This window comes from Pistacia vera, unplaced genomic scaffold (genome assembly GCF_008641045.1).
Source record: "Pistacia vera cultivar Batoury unplaced genomic scaffold, PisVer_v2 Contig347, whole genome shotgun sequence".
NCBI lineage: Eukaryota > Viridiplantae > Streptophyta > Magnoliopsida > Sapindales > Anacardiaceae > Pistacia > Pistacia vera.
The window spans coordinates 2,393,354-2,412,260 of NW_022196165.1; the positions used below are offsets into that span (position 1 = coordinate 2,393,354).

The 18,907-nt window shown below is 33.9% G+C and overlaps 2 protein-coding genes across 2 annotated transcripts; both read left to right on the forward strand.

Moving 5' to 3' along the window:
* The first annotated feature begins 1,641 nt into the window (after nucleotides 1-1,641).
* On the forward strand, nucleotides 1,642-6,030 carry LOC116139145 (mitochondrial import inner membrane translocase subunit PAM16 like 2-like). Its single transcript, XM_031424814.1, has 4 exons — nucleotides 1,642-1,856; nucleotides 2,568-2,655; nucleotides 5,388-5,521; nucleotides 5,612-6,030. The coding sequence occupies exons 1-4, from the start codon at nucleotides 1,854-1,856 to the stop codon at nucleotides 5,738-5,740; spliced, it is 354 nt and encodes a 117-aa protein (XP_031280674.1). The 5' UTR covers nucleotides 1,642-1,853; the 3' UTR covers nucleotides 5,741-6,030.
* A 2,815-nt stretch (nucleotides 6,031-8,845) lies between these two features.
* On the forward strand, nucleotides 8,846-18,166 carry LOC116139084 (clathrin interactor EPSIN 2-like). The gene is made up of 13 exons (XM_031424763.1): nucleotides 8,846-8,983; nucleotides 9,791-9,929; nucleotides 10,213-10,264; nucleotides 10,541-10,620; nucleotides 10,708-10,786; nucleotides 11,044-11,127; nucleotides 11,243-11,388; nucleotides 12,519-12,860; nucleotides 13,605-13,700; nucleotides 13,789-14,045; nucleotides 14,935-15,149; nucleotides 15,971-17,042; nucleotides 17,139-18,166. The coding sequence occupies exons 2-13, from the start codon at nucleotides 9,895-9,897 to the stop codon at nucleotides 17,732-17,734; spliced, it is 3,054 nt and encodes a 1,017-aa protein (XP_031280623.1). The 5' UTR covers nucleotides 8,846-8,983; nucleotides 9,791-9,894; the 3' UTR covers nucleotides 17,735-18,166.
* The last annotated feature ends 741 nt before the right edge of the window (nucleotides 18,167-18,907 follow it).

Genomic DNA, 18,907 nt, shown 5'->3' on the forward strand with positions numbered 1-18,907 from the left:
AGCACTTTTTTTAAAAGCATTTTTATTGGTTTCAGCTAGACACTACAGTAGAGCTTACAGCTTTTAGCTTTTAACTATTTGACAACATTTTCCAGAGGCACTTCCCAAACTCCCCATGATTATCTGGCAAAATTGTGGCTCTTTGTAGTTGATGTTTCACTACTTTCTTATTTTGAATTGCCTTTAAAAAAAAGATTTCACTCGGTTAATTTCTGAAATGTGAGTTGTGTTGCAAAAGGGCAAAAGCATATTGTTGATGTTAGGGGAGATTATACTGCCGTCCTGAATGGTTTCTTGAATAGAATGTTGGGTTTGAATTTATGATTTGCATTTATTTGAATTTAAGACAATCAGACGCCCAATTGCTGCCCAACGAATTTTTTTTTTAAAATTGAATAAAAAAAAAAAAAACACAATTATTTGGAGATGGCTTGCGAGCCGGCTCAAAATATGCCAAACCCATTACCGAGCCGAGCCACATAATTTATGGCTTGGCTCGGCTCGGTCTCGGCTCATTTAGTCTTTCTCTCTCACGAGCCGAGCTCGTTAAGCTGAAAACTCAACTCAACTCGGCTCGATAATACCCCTAGGTCCACTGGTCTCTGAAAAGGGTTTAAGAAAACCAAACCTTTGAATTTAAGTGTACTAGGCTTTTTTTTCTAAGCACTGAACGGCTTTGAAACTCTTTTTGTTGAGTTAATTCTTCAATTGGGTCCATTTAGGTCTTGTTGGGTTTCCTTAACAAAAGTGGGCATCAATATTACGATTTGACTGAAAAACTGAATTGTCCCCCAACTTACTTGATATAATTTCCTTAATTTTTTTAATATAAAGGAATTATAAATCCCCTTAATAAGAGATATGTAATTAAAAAAAAAACAATGGATATTCAAAACATTAAACTAGAGGGGCCTATAATAATATTTCTTAAACAAACCACTCTTAAAGAATCCCCCTAACCTTTTCCCTCTCTTGTACAGGGTATCAACTAGGCATAATTTTATTTATCCTAACATGGTAGATTCTTCATCTTCTCAGTTTGAACCTCAATTTTTCCAGAGATTTAAATGATAGAGAATCTCAATAGTCTGGTGATCTTTTCCTTCTTTTGGAGGGTGTTTCTTTTAATGAAATGGAGGAAGATAAGAAATTTTCGCTTCTAGAGAGGTCATCAATTTTTTTAATGTAATTTCTTATTTCCATAAGTTGATTGATTCTTCAAGCATCTTTATTTTTTAGCCCTCAAAGAGTGATTTGGAAAGCTAAAATCCCAAGCAAAATAAAATTTGTAGTATGGACAATAACTCATAGAAAAGTCAATACACTTGACATGATTTAAAGAAGAAGACCTTTTATAGCTCTATGTATTCTCCAATCTCCATATCTATCAAGGCAACAAGAAAGCGATTATATCTACAATTATGACTATTTTTTGGGTTTAAAGGCTGGACAGCTTATAATTTTTTTGTTGGTCAGCTTCTTGTTATTTTGTGTTCCCTATTTTCTCAATTCAAATTTTTTCTCCTACCAAAAGAGAGAGAAAAAATAAAACATTAATTTTCTGGGGGCATATGGTAATTACTTGGGTTTATATGCTAATTATTGAAACCTTGGGGTGACAAGAGAAGCCTGAAACCCAAGTAAAGTTTCCTTTTTTTCTCTTGTTTCAAGAAACCTCTCTTCAAGTTAAGGTTATTTATAACTATTCCCATCTCTTCCTTCGCATAGCTCTAGAATCTTCTTTTTCCATTAACCTTTCCCTTCAGATTTCGTACAATTCCACATTCCCACCTGTTAAGTTTGATAATTCAAACTTTTGATTGAAAGACTCTGATATTATTCGATCATCAGCTATGGTATGTTCCTTCAACTTCTTCTTTTTTTTCCTTTGAATTTTTTTTTTTGGATGTTGTGTGGATGATTTTACAATTTTGGAAGGAACATGTTTCTGGGTTCTTTGTTTTTTCATTTAATTTGGTCATTTTGATAAGCACGTTAGGAATTTTTTAAATTTATTATCATAATTTAACCACAATAAATGTTTTTAGAAATACTTGATTGATTGAAAGTTTCAATTTTGCCGCTTCATATTTGGCGAAGGTGGGCATTTGGGTTTGCAATTCTCTTGTTTGTTGTGCTTCTTGTTGCCTTTTATGAACTTCCTTTTGTGTATGTAAGAGGGAGGGATGGGGGGTTTGATATGCAACAATGTGGGATCAATGTGGTTATGGCTATCTACTGTATATTGAATATGATTAATATAAATTTCTTAGATACATTGTGGCCAGTAACATTGGTGAATCATGTGAAGTTATGTAAGAGAGGATTTGAACCATATTCTTTTTTGTTGATGATTTACCAAACCAATGCCTTGCCCGCCTTATTAGCACAATGGTAGAGCGGTCAGCGATTAGCTGACTGGTTTTTGGTTCCAGACCTACCTGGGAGATATGATTGATTCTGAATTGAAGAATTCTTTCTTTATTTTGCATTATATGTTATCGTATCACTTCTTATGTTTTGTGAAATTTGAAAATCATTGTCAATATAAGTATCTGTTTCTGCAGGCTGCAAAGATATTAGCCAATTTAATCATTATGGGCTCTGGGATATTGGCTAGGGCTGTAGTTCAAGCTTATCGTCAAGCACTTGCAAGTAAGTTATTTGGTTGGAATTGTTTTCTTAAAGTCTTTGACAGCATTACCTTCTCTGATATTCCCTATATATTTATGTATTTGCTTTTGCATCCATGACAATCCTGTTCCATTTAAGAGTAATAGCTCTTGCAGTCATATGTTTTCAAGGTTAGGGTTTAAAAGCAAGAATGTGATCATTTATGTCAATGCAATGGTAGACAAAGTAAAACTTAAGAGATAACTATTGTTAAGATATTTAAGATACATCATTGGGCAGGGTAGACTTAGTTTTCTATCTTTTCAGTATACTGTAAATAGAAAAACGGACATTAAGGAATCCTTAGCAGATGTATATAAGGATTAAATCTTTTTATTCTTTTCCTAAAATTGTGATGTAAAAACCAGACCAAACAAATTCTTTAAAGTACTATTACAATTTAGCAATAGGGGCACTTATATCCTCTTTTGTATTTGTGGACGTGGATATGTAAAAATGATGTGGTTTATGAATGAAGGTACTCTTTCACGCTTCTGGTTATATGAATTACATAAATGCAGCATGGCCTGATATATTATAGTCATTTATTAGTACCAGGTGTATTCCTGCATTCCTGCTCAAGTAAATAAACCTTGTCCTAGTGCCATCATGTGTCCCAAGTTTATCTCAACCAGTTTGTACTTGATATATAAATTGTAGGGGGAGAGTAATAAACTGTCAAAGTACATTTATTGTTATTTTTCTAGTCTTTTGGCGCGATTGTATTCTGATCTCTTTGCTAGATTTATTATTTGCCCTAACATTGATGGTTAAATATATTTCACCTGATGCTCGATTTGGTAAATTTATGATAATTTTTGTCATCCTGCGAAAAACTGTGGAATGCAAATTGATCTGCTGATTCATACTGAAAAAGTCAAAAGTTATAAGACACACAATACATAACAAAGGAGGAAACATCAACCTGTTATCCAAACTCAAGCAAGCTTTTTCTCTTAACCCTTTGCCCTTCCTCCTAGGGATGACAATTTGGTCGGGGTTGGTTGGGGATCACAATCTCCACTGATCCCCAATTTCCCAATACAGGGATGGGATAGGGATCCTTATGAGACCTGATCCTGTGATTTACTAGACATTTTTTTTTTTTTTGATCTGATGGACATGAAAGAGAATTTTTTTTTTTTTTTTTATTATTTTTTTTTTTTTGAAAAGAAGAAATTAATTGATGAGTTTAATTAAGAACTTTAGAGTATGCTAATTCTATCTTGTGAAGTTGCTTTTTCTTTGTTTCAGTAGCTAATAATTCAGTTTGCAGGCTATGAAAGAAAGCCACTAGCCACATCATTATTAGTTTAGAAAGTTCACTTGTTGACCTACATCGAAATTGGGCTTGAAACCCCTGCCATAGATTTATTCTCTAAGGTAACATTCATATATCTGAAATTTTTATTATCTTACATTCTGAGGATGATTAGCAAAGTCATAATCTCAAAAGAAAATGAAATTCCTTTCAAGAACTAGCTACATGAAAAAATTACAGTTGCACCCAGTTTCTAGTTTAAAAGCAATAACTTAAGTGCTTAAGAATTTGCCTTTAAGTCATTCCGCTACATATTGACTGGTATCATCAATATTATTGCTTGCACTTTCCCAATATCCAATGGACCAGCATCTCCAAAATCATCTATGGCATCTTTTGCTAGAACGATATTCATAGCTAGTTAGTCGCTACAATATATATGTAGCCACATATTTTATGCAATTTGGAATTTGATTATTGTAATTCAATCAAATATAGTTCATAGCTTGGAGTAGTGGTGATGACTTGGCTATAAAGGATGAGAAAAAAAATAAAAATAAACTGATATTGTTTGCTTAATTTTTATATTTATATTTAGTTTTCAAATTTCAGGATAGAGTGAGAATTCTTATTCTTGTCCCTGCTCCAATAAAAATTTGGGGACAAATCTTTCTCCCAATCCTCTTCCCACTGCATTTAGATTTTTGCCATCCCTACTTCCTCCTGCTACTTGAACTTCAACTAGATAAAGAAAAGTAATAGGTCTCGTATAAAATTCTTTAGATCCTGACCCAGACAGATGTTGATCTTGTACCATAGCAAATGACAGCCTTTCTAGTCTTTGTAGATATCCAGTTTCCATATACCTTCTCTGTTAATTTTATGGGTGGAATATTAATGCGGGCATAAGTTTTATTTTTTTCCTTTTTCATTTAAGTCATTTTTTTTTTAAATAAATAACTTGCTCTAGGGCAGTGTAGTAATAAAAAAATTATTAAAATGATGAGTATAGATATTAAATAGGTCTATGTAGACTCACCCATATACAAAAATTAGACATTACTTAGTTATTTACACACTACATAGACATTTTGTAAAGATGGAGATTATATTTGCATATTATCTGTCCAATTAGTGATGTAGGAGAGTAAGAGAGAATTAGAAAGATAAGATAGAATAGATAGAAACAGAAAGAAATAGAAAGGAGAAAGAAGACAAATAGGGATAATAGAAAAGGGACAGATTAGGGAGAACAGCCAGAAAGAAGAACTAAGAAAAAGGAGACAGAATAGAAAAACAGAAATTAGAAGGGGATAACAATCATATATGTTTTGACATGCATGTTTTGGAGTGTGACGCAATTAAAAGGATTACATTTATATGGTAGTCTAGCGTTGTGGTGGCTTTAGATTTTTGTCTATGTTCTAAATAACTAACATTTAGTTTATTGCAGATGCCTCTAAATCTGGTGTTGCCCAGGAGACACTACAAAATGCAGCTCGTAGGGCAAGCAAAGTGATGACAGAGCAAGAGGCTCGGCAGATTCTTGGTGTGACTGAAGAAATGCCTTGGGAGGAGATAGTGAAGGTCAGTTCTATCTATATTATTGGCAGTTCTCTTGTAGTTCTGTCTATGATTTGAATTCATTGTGTTAAACTTTTACTTCTGCTTTTGCAGAAATATGATAATTTATTTGAGAGGAATGCCAAGAATGGTAGCTTTTACCTTCAGTCAAAGGTTCACAGAGCAAAGGAATGTTTAGAAGACGTGTATCGAAGCAAAGCGGAGGGTGCTACCCCTAGTTGAGAATCCATCTTCAAGCTTAACCCACTGTGTGAATCATCCTCACCTTTGTATGATAAACGATTCTGCTATGGCAGATTCCCCCAAGTTAAAAATTGTATAAATAATTTTGTTTCGCTTATATGGTTGTTCGTTGAACCTCGTGTTAACAACCCGCATTAATCTAATCAATTAGTTTAAGGTTTGTTGTAATAAAACAAAGATCAGGGCCATCAATGATTTGATTTCTATAATGATCAAACTGTTTGAATGAATTATTGTGGTACTTAATAAGATTGATTTATTCTTTTTGGGTGCTGAAAGTTGTTTTACTTAATTTTAAACTAAACTTAGTGCTATGAATCATTGTGGTGCTCTTTTCTGCTTTCTGTTTTGGAAAGTTAAGTGCTTTTGGGAAAGCAAGCTTTTTTGCTTTGTTCTTAGCATCTTCTTCAACATTAATTTATTTTAAAGCCATTAATGAGTAATTGAACTAGCTGATTGCTTGCATTTTTATTTTCAAATGGGAATCTTTCACTGTTCTTGGTAGCTCAAGTAGTAATTTTGAAACATACTTGGGGATATGATTTATTTGGAATTATAGAATTCAGAGTGGCATCAGGCTGCAATCCCATCAGTTGATGAAAGAACGCACTTGTTTTCTTCATTGACTGGTTATATTGCAAATTTGCAATATGATAAACGGAAGACTCTTTTTAACGTTCTGCCCAATCACCAATATAAGTTTTCCTTCTATTGATTAAAAGAAAAAAAAAATTGAATAGATATCTCCATTTAAAAAAACAAAAAAATCAATGATTTATTTTTAGATAAAAAATAACATTTCAAAAATATTCTAATTTTTAATGGGAATAAGAAAATACAAACAATGATAAAACATGTTTATTAATTTCATATGTAATAAATTCCTTATAATATATAATTTCTGAGCCGAACCGGTTTTTTAGTCCTGGAAAATTCCCAAATTGAAACCGAAATGGTTTGGAGAAAAAACCGGTTTTTCGGTTAACTAAGAAACCGCTTAACCGTTTTAAAAAAACCTGTTAACCGATTTTCCCTTTTTTTTTTTTATAAAACTTATTTTTTTAATTTTTTTCTAAATTAAATTGTAAATATAAACAATACATATCTAAATAAAAATTAAATATTCATACATATTTATTGACCATTACTAACAATACATTAAAAATTGATACAAATAAAAGTTTGAAAGGAAATTATTTTTTTATTATATATATTTGTAAAACCGGTTTCGGTTAACCGTTTTTTAATTTTTTCCGAATCGGTAACCGAACCAAAAATCCGGTTTTTGAATTTTTCAAACCATAACCGAACCGTTTTTTCAGTTAACCGGTTTTTCAGTTCGGTTTTTACATTTTTTTGAACACCCCTATATACAGTATCTATTTGGAATATTATATGCTCATAAGACAAATTGACATGGAAATCCTACATGTTTAACACAAAATTAATTGGTTTCATTTATTTTTAATTTTAAGTCATACAATTATTGATATAAATATTATTTAAATTTTATAAACATAGATATTGTTTTTCACATTTAATAGTTTATTCTATACAATTAGCAGATTTCTCAAAGAAAGCATATTGAAATTGAATTTAATAATATGAATCACGCTAGTCTTCATATATTTTAATTTTCAATAATTTTTTTTACTTTCACTAATATTTTAGCATATTAAAATTTTTATTATCGAATGATACTAATATTATGCTTAGAAATATGATATATATTCAGTACTATAAAAGATATATTTATTTTTCTTTCCTCTATTCCAAATACTACCATAAAGAAGATACACCGGTAATAAAAAAATATTACATGAGATATTGAATTTAATTTAATTTCGAAATAATTTTGAAGCAACAAGACATTGAATTTATTTGATTTCTGTTCAAATATATTACATCCAAAATCATTAAAAAAAAAAAAAAAAAAGCTTAAAACTTACTCATAAAATTAGGTTAAGATTCAGTCACATCCAAAACAATTCAAGTTTCACAATCACAATAAATAATAAATAATCATTTAATTATAAACTTCTTTATGATTTACACTTTTTTTTAAAAAAAAGATTTAAGATAAAGAATATAAAAGGAAGACCTTACAGCCTCGCTCCAGCTTTTCACCAAGTAAAATTATTAATTTAATTTATAACAGATAAGAAGATATGACCAAGAAGCATTGCCACTAATTAATTAAATTAAACAATAATCTTGATTAAATGACTATAAAATACTGCTTACACATTTTATTCATGTCAAAATGATGAATTAAACGTGAAACTTATAAGATAATTCTAGTTTTCTATATTATTTTTTTATTAAAAAACAAAGTCAAAATTATCAAATTTTTTTTTTCAAAATGAAAAGACATAAATCAATGTAAATAAAGACAAAAAAACTTATAAATTTAGTTTTACTGAATTTCCATGATCATATGAGTACCAATTTGTTCTATTTATTTTATTTAAAAATGTCAAATTATATGATTGAATATGACATATTTATAAAATAATATAATTTATTATAACAACACAACATTAGCACACGAAATACTCGTGGCTTTTAGAGCATGGGTTACTTAATAAGCTTATGTTTCTCCATGTAAGTTGTCACTTTAACTTCTAATATGATGTCATTTCTACTCCCACTGCTATAAATTTTGATCAATTAATGTATCATATCCAATTATCCTTCGGAGTGCTAAAGACCGGATAAATCTTCTATTAATCATTTTTATTAACAATTGTGAGGAATCAAACTTAATTCTTTTTTAATAATATATCTAAGAACCCTTATCGTCTCATCTGATTATCAAGGATGATTAAATATCATCTTATATTTAAAAAAATATTTGTATTAAGTTATATATCATACCTAAAAAAATGTTATTTGAGCAAGAATTAAAACAATAAATTAAGTTTCAGTGAATAAACTCCCTTGAACTGTCGTGACAATGATGGATATAAATTAATTAATTATCTTGAGGAAAGTAATTTTGTTGGTAATAAATACGATCATAATAATCAGAATAAAAAAAAAAAAAAATAGATACCTTAATTCGCTGCGTGTAAGTTGCGCTGTCTTTTTTCAATTTTAATTATTCAGAGTGTTTCTCTCTCTCCCATTTTATAGAAAGAATAACAAACAAACAATTAACTCCAACTCAAAACCAAACGCAACCCGACCAACTCAATACACAGACTCCTCTCCTGTTTCTTGGTAAGCATTTTTTATTTATTTTATTTTTACCATTTTAATATCATTAAGACCATTAATTTAGCTTCAGATCTGCCCTTCATTTCCATTCCTATTCCGCTCAATTCATTCAGGTTTCATCTTTTTTTCCGCTTTTTCGGATCTGGGTTCGTTTCAATTTCCCCAATTGTGTTTGTTTTAGATCTCAAGTTTTCGTTTTTGAATCTGAATCAGCTCATTTCTGGTCAATTTGATTTTGATTGATTTAGATCATGTCATTTTCGAATGTCGAATTTATTATTTTTTGTTTTGTTTAATCTGGGTGTGATTGAAATCTTTGTTTTTGTGAATTTAAGAAGTGGTGTGCTGCAATTTTATTAGTTTTTTTCATATGGATTTTTTCTTGGATCTCTTAAAGATTAAGTGGGTGACGTATGATTTTTAATTCCTTTAATTTATTTATTTTTAATTGTATGGATTAATATTTGAATCATGTATTGGAAATTGATATTTGATGTTTGAATTGGGACATAATTTATTGTCTTTTATATATTTATTTATTTTTTACAAGCAATTGATGGTGGCAATTATTTTTGTTTAAGACTTTGTTTCAGGTAGATTATGAAGCTTGGCGTTATGATTTCTATTTCTTATTTGTATATTTATATCTGTTACAACATGGTTATAATGTGTGAATGAAACGGGGCTTGTTTTAATGAGTTTGAAGTTCCGCGCTTGTTGCTGATTTGTTTTGGAAAGGTTTCTGCGGTTCATAATTGTTATGGTTTCATTCTTATAGCCGGCACTTAACCTGTTTATGTTTTGAAACAGTGCATAAAATAGATTTTGAAGCGAGCTTGTCTTCATTTGAATTGGAGGGGAGCAATTAGAACAACTACTGGAAGAGCACTGAGTATTGTTGGACATAGCCGGCGATGAAGAAAGTCTTCGATCAAACTGTCAGGGATCTGTAAGTTTGAGAATAATTTTAATAAGTAGTTAGTATTACGGTAGCCTCATTGATATTCAAATGTTTCACATCTCTATAAGAATCGATTGTTACCTAAATTTATCTGTACTGGAGTTAAACTTTCTCTTTTGATAGTTTTTGATGGCACAACACTTTTACAATCCAGAACCACTTAGTTCATTGGCCCTTGTCTTAATTTTTTTTGTCGGGTGTTGGTTCATTAAATCCTAGAGAATCTGTAAACATTTTGGCTAATTATTTTCTATTTTCTATTTTCTTGCAGTAAGAGAGAAGTTAATAAGAAAGTGCTTAAAGTTCCTGGAATTGAACAGAAGGTAGAAATTTCTCCTTTTTTTTTTTTTGGCTATATGTTCTACATCTGTTTAGTTAATCATGGCTATTTAGGTTGTTTTTGCAATTGACCTCGATGAGGTTGTTTTTAAATTCTGTATTAATAATATACTTTGATAATGCAATATCCTTCATAATTTCTTGAGCTCATTGTTTTTGTTGCACAAATTAGTTCATAGTATGCCCTTAAATTTGACACCCTGTGTGCCTAGCATAGAAGCATGTGATAAATAGGTGTAATTTTTTTTTTTTTTTTCCAGGTTCTTGATGCTACCAGCAACGAGCCATGGGGTCCTCATGGAACACTTCTTGCAGATATTGCACAGGCTACCAGGAACTAGTAAGCTTGAACATTTAATTTATGTGTGCTTTGCTTTCTCTCTCCTAGTTTGGTACAAAAGAATTCATTGGTGAAGCATTTTTGCAGTCATGAATACCAGATGATTATGTCAGTAATTTGGAAGCGGATTAATGACACTGGAAAGAATTGGCGGCATGTGTACAAGGTTAGCATTTCTTTGGATGTGTTAGTTGCATTAAGTGGCTTATCTAATTGTTCTTCTTCCTGCATCTTCTGTTGGGTTTTTCTGATTTTCTTCCCAATTTTCTGTCTTATAACTGTTGATTATTCCCTTTATTCGAATTTTTGTTTGTGGTGCTTATCTTTTGATTCATACACCTTGCATGTTTTCTGTTGCTTTCTCACAGATTCTGGTAATAATAGAACTGAATTTTTTTTTTTTTTTTTTGTACTGATCTTCAGGCTTTGACAGTTTTGGAATATCTAGTAGCCCATGGGTCAGAGCGTGTAATAGATGATATCAGAGAACACGCATATCAAATATCAGTAATGATCAGTTCCTTAATGCTATTTGACAGCTATAATTTTTCAATATATGCTTTAAACCCTCTCTTAGGATATTTATATTATTTTCTAAAAACTATTGTTTTCCCATTTGCAGACATTGTCCGATTTCCAATATATTGATTCCAGTGGAAGGGATCAAGGTAACAACGTCAGAAGGAAATCCCAGAGCCTTGTGGCCCTAGTAAATGATAAGGAGAGGATATTAGAAGTTAGACAGAAGGCTGCTGCTAATAGGGACAAGTGAGTCTGATCTATTAAGATATTCAGCTCAAATGCTTTTTCTTGGAATTCCAAGTGTTGGCTTCTTTCAGTGTTTCTTTCTAATGTTGAAATCAAACCATCTCATAGAAATTTTATTTTCTTTTGTTTTTTAAATTGTATACCATATTATGCTTTCTTGCAAAAGAGAATGTCATTTTCAATTGGTACTCACATGCCGAAAGAGAATAATCTTACTTTTTAGTGTTTTGCAAGGTATAGTTTATTTCCACTTTCTGTTTATAAGTTGCTTGTTTTTTGTGGTATCCGTGGAGGCATGGAATATGGATCGCTCATCACTTAGAGACAATTGTTTATTTTAGAAATACTTTTGAGTGTTGCTTCTACTGCTAGCATCTTTGATGAGCAGCGTAATATAAAACCGAAGTAGGATGGTGGGAAACTTTTTTTTCTCTGTGTTTCGAGTAATTGCTAGTTTTTGCTTTTATATCTTTTCATGACTGTTTGAATGAAAGAATGCTACTGCATTCTTTTCAGTTCTCATTTTGTGTAGGATAGGCTAGGATTTGTGGCCGCACCATTAGGGTGGGTTATGATAAGATATGGCAGAATTTGTTATAATCCTACTTGTGATGAACTATAATACTACCTTTGTAATATGCGAACCGAAATTGTGTTATATTCATATTGTACAATTTAAAGAATAAAAGAAAATATTTAGTTTAAAATATTGGGAAGATTTAAATGTTATAAAAAAGTCCATTTCAAGGATTGGCATGGTGAGGATGCCACTTAATTTGAGGGTCAAGTGCTCTAGAATATCTAATAAGACTTGTAAGCTGCAAAAGTTGGTCTTTACATTTTCGTTGACACCAAGTTCTTGCAACTTGATTAGGATCCACATCTGTTGCTGCTGTGAAGATATAGCAGCTACATTATGCCCTCAACAGTTCACAAACCTTTTAAGGGGTTACATAAAGTCACAACTTGCATTTCTTGCATAGAGCAGTTGCTGTTGGTGTTATTATATGCTTAGGTTGCATGGGCAATATGAATGTAGGAGAGCGTATTTAATTTGTGGATTTATTGTTTGCTTCTTATTCAGAGGAAATGGAGGTTCTGAGTGATATATAACTTTTTTTGTTGAACAGATTTCGCAGCCCATCAGCAGGTGGAATGTATCGTCCAGGAGGATATGGTGACAAATATGATTATGATCGTTATGAAGGCCGCTCTGGAAGCAGGGATGATGATATTGGATATGGAAGAGAGAGGGATTATGGGTATAAAGATGATGATCGGTATAGCAGAAATGGAGACTCCTATGGTCGTGATGGCGATCGTTATGGCAGAGATTATGAAGATCGCTATGGCGGAGATGGGTACAGGGATGATGATTACCGCGGAAGGAGTAGAAGCGTTGACCGTTACCAAGATGGCTCAAGCAGGAGCTCTGATAGAAACCAGGATGATGATGGTCAATCAGCAAGTCGGTATGTATTAAGTTTTGTAAAGAATGATTTACAATTTTATCCTGATCAAAAGAATTAAGGGTCTGTTTGGCTTATTATTTCTACCCATATTCCCAATCCTATTCCCCAAATATTGTTTGGCACATTATTCCAGAAATATTAGTCTATTTTTTTAATTACTTTTAGACCCCTTAAGCTTATTAATTTCACTAAATACCCCCAGAAAAAAAGTTTAAAAATTAGCAAAAACACCCCCACCCGCCAATACTTGCTAGATTCCGGCAACCACCGTCGGTGGTAGCTGGAGTCTGTCACAATAGTCACACCACCACCGGAAATGGCCGGTAATTCACTGATCTGGCTGTCAGCGACGGCCAAAGAAATAGCCATCGTTGATGGTCAACGACGGTCATAAAATGGACCTTTGCGGCCGTCGACGGCCACATTTGGCCGTAGATCTGGCCTTTTCCGGTCAGATCCATGGTGGATCTGGCCGGAAAAGGCCATATCGACGTGTTACGACACAGATCCGACCGATCTGTGTTGTAACGCAATTTTTCGGCCAGTTCCGGCGGTGGTGGCCGGGATCTAGCACTGCGGGTGGTGGGGGTGTTTTTGTCATTTTATATATTGGGGTGTTTAATTAAATTAGCAAACTTAGGGGGTTCCCCTATTCAACTATCCAATACTATCCCCAAAATCCTATCCAAAATAATAAACCAAACGCACCCTAATAAAATTCCACCGTTTTTGTTCTGTTGGCAGGCAACTTGAGCGGAAATTTTCTGAACAAAATATTGGTGGTCCTCCTAGTTATGAAGAAGCATTAAGTGAATCTCGAAGTCCTGCTCGCAGCGATAGGTATTTATTTATGTTATAGAAATGCAGTGATATATTTCTCACAATTTTATTCGACTATGGTCAGTTCTAACTCCTATTTTGCTTAAAGGGATGGAGAAAATTCAGCAGCACCTGTTCCTAAAACTTCTTCTCCACCTGCTCCTGCAACTTCTTCTCCACCTTCTGCTTCCGGAGCATTTCCTCCACCTGTTCATCCAGCAGCTTCTTCTCCAACCGCTGCTCCTTCAACTTCTCCACCTGCAAGCCATAGTCCAATCCAAGGAACTAACTCATTCAACAATTCTACATCTGGGAACGATGAAGTTTTGGCTTTTGATGAATTCGATCCACGTAATTCATTTTCAGGTACACTAATTCCTGTATAGGTGTTATTGTTTTGTCCAAATCATGAAGTGCCTTGTTGTAGTGTCTTTTTCTGCTGTTACATTTAGACCTCATAAATTCTCATAGTTACAACTTTCAAAATGGACACTGGGTTGATAGTATTTTTTTGTCCATTTTAATTTATTATTCAAATATGAGCTCACTTTTTTGGTTCCAATTTTGTGATAGGGGTCTCGACTTGAGAGTATGTTCTTTTTTATTTGTAATTTGTTGCATCAGTTCTTTTATATTCCAGTTCAATTATGACTGTCTTTAGTTGTGGACAGCATATGTTCATTGTAGTTTCCATACTTGCAGCATATGAGAATATATATATACAGAAAAATCCCTGATACTTTTCAAGTGCTGAGTTAAGTTAATTCATCTTGGTGATTGCTTCAGGTTTTGGGTGGGCATGTGTCAATGGCACTGAAATTGAATTTAGTATCAAATATAAACACAAGTTCAGAGAATAAGTTAATTCATTTGGAGGATTTGGCTGGTATTTAAGTCTAGGCTTCAGTTGTCATGGAAACTTTCAGCTTGATAAAATATGAATTAATTTTGGCCCAGATCCATTTTGCTACGAGGAGCAATTTATAAAAAATTTGCATGATGGAGAAGAAGACACGACAGCCTGACAATAGGGAAAAGGCTGTTCTAGTTTTCCCTTTTCAATAAATTTTTTGTTTTTCAGTAAAATGACTGGTATCCTCTTGTGAGATATGATGCACTGTTATTGACAGCTGATTGGGGCTTTCTGTCTGTGGAAATAGTTTTCTTGAAGAGCTAAGATTGTTTCTATGTTTCTGCTACCTTACAATGATCCTCCAATATTGGGAACTCATATTTTCTTCTTTTCTTTTATCAGCTGCCCCTACTGTTTCAAGCACTCCTGCCCCTACTACCTCCAATGGTGCTGAAATGGATCTGCTTGGCTCTCTGTCAGACTCGTTTTCTTCAAATGCATTGGCCATTATGCCAGCCATGCCTGCAACTGCCAGTACTGAAGCTGATGCACACGCTAATACTGGTTCAGTACCCACATTCGCTGCAACGCAATCACCATCTAACATGATGAATCAGGTTATTTTGATATGTTTAATAGATCGTCTTGAAATCCATTTTCCTTGGGTTGATATGTTATATAAGGCAGAGATTTATTGGTTCAGAGCAAGTTTAATTTCTCTTGTAAGTGATATCTGTGGATACTTATTGATTTGCCATTTAATGGTGTAACCATCATATGGTTTTGAATATTTAAACAACAAATTCAGTTGTTGGAACCCTTAAAGCACTGTATTTCAGTTAATTAGGAAAAAGAAACTTTTAGTGAGAAAAATGTTAGCGATAAGTTTGCGAGGTGTCGGTGTTTTTCATTTATGTAATGGTCTAATTCTCATGGAATCCAAGTACTTGCTATAAACATGGACAAGAAAGATATAATTTGTTGAATGTTAGACATCTGGTCTTCTTCTCTATTAATTTCAAAAATGATATTGTAGTATCTGTAGATTGTGAAGATAACTTCCTCAAGATAAATTAAACAAAGATAAAACGTTTCTGAGAAATGTCTTAAAACTTAAAATATTAGTGAATAATTTCATTTCTGTGGTATTTCCATGTGCATACTATTATTGCTGACTAATAAGATGTGTTTCCTTCAAGGTAAGAAATATAATATTCATCATGCACTTTCTTTGTTTATTTTGCTGATGGTTCATATAGTGCTTAAGGATTATGAAGATATTTATTGTAATGTTTTACTACATGATTGAGAGGCTAGGTCAATGAGAAAAGGTGGCTTGTAATTTCTGCGGAAGAATTGTATTTGTTTTGTTTATTTATTTTTAATTCTTTTGTCATATTATTATAGTTGTTAAATGAGCATATTTTCTTCTGTGTAGTCATTTGATGATCCATTTGGGGACTCGCCTTTTAGAGCTATCCCTTCTACAGATTCTGCCACAGTTCAGCAACCAATTTCAGCATCAACAGCTTCTTTCCAACCAAGTCAAAATGCCGAAATGCCCCAGCCAGCTGCCCCCAACATGGAATCAGTACCCAACTTTGGGGACTCATTATACGGCGTTACATACTCATCAAGTGACTCCAATAGTCAACCTCCCTCAGCAAACTCACAGTTTTTGCCTCAAGAACTATTGATGTCACAGCTGGAGACTGATATTCTGGCAGACATCCTTCCTCCATCAGGACCTTCACCATCTGTAGCATCACAGGTTGCCTTTTCAGCTCCGGCGGGCCAGCCTGCACCAACCCCTGATATTTATGGGAGTCAGCCTGCACAACTTACTGCTAATATGTATGGAAAACAGCCTGCACAACGTACTGCTAATATGTATGGAAACCAGCCTGCACAACGTACTGCTAATATGTATGGAAACCAGCCTGCACAGCCAACTGCTAATATGTATGGGAACCAACCTACACAGCCAACTGCTGATATGTATGTGAACCAGACTGCACAGCCAACCACTAATATGTATGGGAGCTTTCATCACCAGCCAGGATCGACCAGTCAAGTAGCCCCAAACATAGCCCCTCAATCCCCATCTGGTTCAGTTGCACAGCTTAGCAGTGGGACCTTTGCACTGCAGGGCACTTCTACTGCCCCTGTTGCTTCATACATGGCTCCTCAAACTCCAGCTGGACCAGCTGCACAGTTTAACAGTGGAAACTTTCTACCACATCAGAGTTCTGCAGTTCCTTCTACTCCACAAATTCCTCAACAAACTCCACCTAATCCACTTGCACAGCAGAACAGTAATTTACAGAATAACCTTCTTTCTCAAGCAGGACAAAGCCCTACGATAGCTTCACAACCATCTCTTTCATCTTCAACAGGGGCGCTCACTTTAGTACCACAATCTCAATCATCCAAGGAAAAGTTTGAGCTGAAGTCAGCAGTTTGGGCCGACACTCTTAGCAGAGGGCTAGTTAATTTGAATATTTCTGGACGTGAGTGCTTTCATAAGTCACAAAATGTAGTACCACAATTTTTTGTATTTAATGCGTCTTGCTTGGAAGTTTGACATCATATATCTTTCTGTGCAGCTAAGACAAATCCTACGGCAGACATTGGAATTGATTTTGATGCCATCAATCGGAAAGAAAAGAGGATGGAAAAGAAACCTCCACAAACTCAGGTAACATCTACTGTTACCATGGGTAAAGCTATGGGATCTGGTTCTGGGTTAGGCCGTGCTGGAGCTAGTGCTGTACGGCCTTCAAATCCTATGATGGGTTCTGGCATGGGAATGGGCATGGGCAGTGGCCCTGGTATGGGTATGGGCATGGGTGGTGGTCAGAGTATGGGAATGGGCATGGGCATGGGTGGTGGCCGGGGTATTGGCGTGGGTATGGGCATGGGCGGTGGTCAGGGTATGAGTATGGGCATGGGCATTGGTGGTGGTTCAGGAATGGGCATGGGAAGCTATGGAGGCATGAACCAACCAATGGGAATGGGTATGGGGATGGGAATGAATAACGGCATGAATATGGGTGTTGGGATGAATATGGGAATTGGGCAAGGAGTTCAGATGCAACCGCAAACTGGGATGCCTCCTGGCACAACTATGCCCGGTGGTTATAGGCCCATGACAGGTACAGGTGGTTATACTCAACAACCATACGGTGGTAGCTACCGATGAGACAAAGCAACCTACCTATACAGAAGTGGGGAGGCTAGTAGATACATGTTACATTTTGAGGTAAAAATGTTTGGCATAGCAAATCTAGTTTTGTCATCATTCATTTGATTATGATAAACTTCTAGTTACATATATATGGTTTTGAGAGCTGTAATTTCTTTATCAACGGTTGTAATTTTTTGAGGTGTGGCCCGATGTTGTTTTTGTCGTTTATCTCGTTACACCTCAGTCCTTTCGGGCCACGGTAGGTGTTTCGCTAAATTTGCTCTCTTCAGCTGTTGTGAAGTTCTGTACCAGTGAGGAAAACCTTTTGTATTAGGTTGTCTCTTTTCTTTCCTTACATTCTTTGTGATTTTGAAAAAAAAAATCTACGGTATGTGTTCACTATTACACTGAACAATAAATTTCATAATTCATTTTTGTACTTTGATTTGTTTCTTATTAGTTAATTTGCTTTTTCATGAGTTTTGAGTTTCAAGGACTGAAGTAAAACATTAAAATCTGAACAATCTATGAATGTGTCACCGCCGTTAAGTGTTTTGGTTAATCTGTATCTGTATGTTGAATACTTTTATACGTACAAATTGATGTAATATTACTTACTACACTGTTTTACATTTAATTTTCTATTTATTACCAAATATTTTTATTATTCATATGCGAATACAAATTTCTTAACCAACTCTTGGGTGGTCGAGTGATTCGATGGGGACTTTTAGGTGTATTATTGAAGAGGTTTTGAGTTCGATTCCTTTCTTGGTAATAGAGGTGGTCATTGAAGTTTTTACCCATCCGATAGTTTCAGAGTCTTGGGAGATTTGTAGAGGTTTGCGTAAGTTCTAGACACCTTCGATCATTAAAAAAAAATATAGATTTCTTTAACTTGATTGAGCTGAGATTCTCTTATTTATAAGAACTGAGTCAAGAGAATGAGCGCTTCCTGTCTTCAGATAACCAACACCATTAGAACTCAGGAATTCAATTGATTCTTATCACTCTTGAAGAGTTTATATTGCCATACCATTGAAACATAACCATTGATTAATACTTTAATTCCAAAAAACGAATAAATTAATGTTGTATCACTTTAGATTTAATAATTGAGGTACAAACTTGTGATATATCGTACTATATTAATCAATACACCTAATGTCATAAGAAAATTAGGAGAAC

Coding starts and splice junctions, on each gene's coding strand:
- LOC116139145 (XM_031424814.1), top strand. Junction 2,656..5,387: donor TTATCGTCAAGCACTTGCAA/GTAAGTTATTTG, acceptor AGTTTATTGCAG/ATGCCTCTAAATCTGGTGTT. Junction 5,522..5,611: donor CTTGGGAGGAGATAGTGAAG/GTCAGTTCTATC, acceptor CTGCTTTTGCAG/AAATATGATAATTTATTTGA.
- LOC116139084 (XM_031424763.1), top strand. CDS start 9,895: ATGAAGAAAGTCTTCGATCAAACTGTCAGGGATCT. Junction 10,621..10,707: donor GCACAGGCTACCAGGAACTA/GTAAGCTTGAAC, acceptor GCATTTTTGCAG/TCATGAATACCAGATGATTA. Junction 10,787..11,043: donor ATTGGCGGCATGTGTACAAG/GTTAGCATTTCT, acceptor ACTGATCTTCAG/GCTTTGACAGTTTTGGAATA.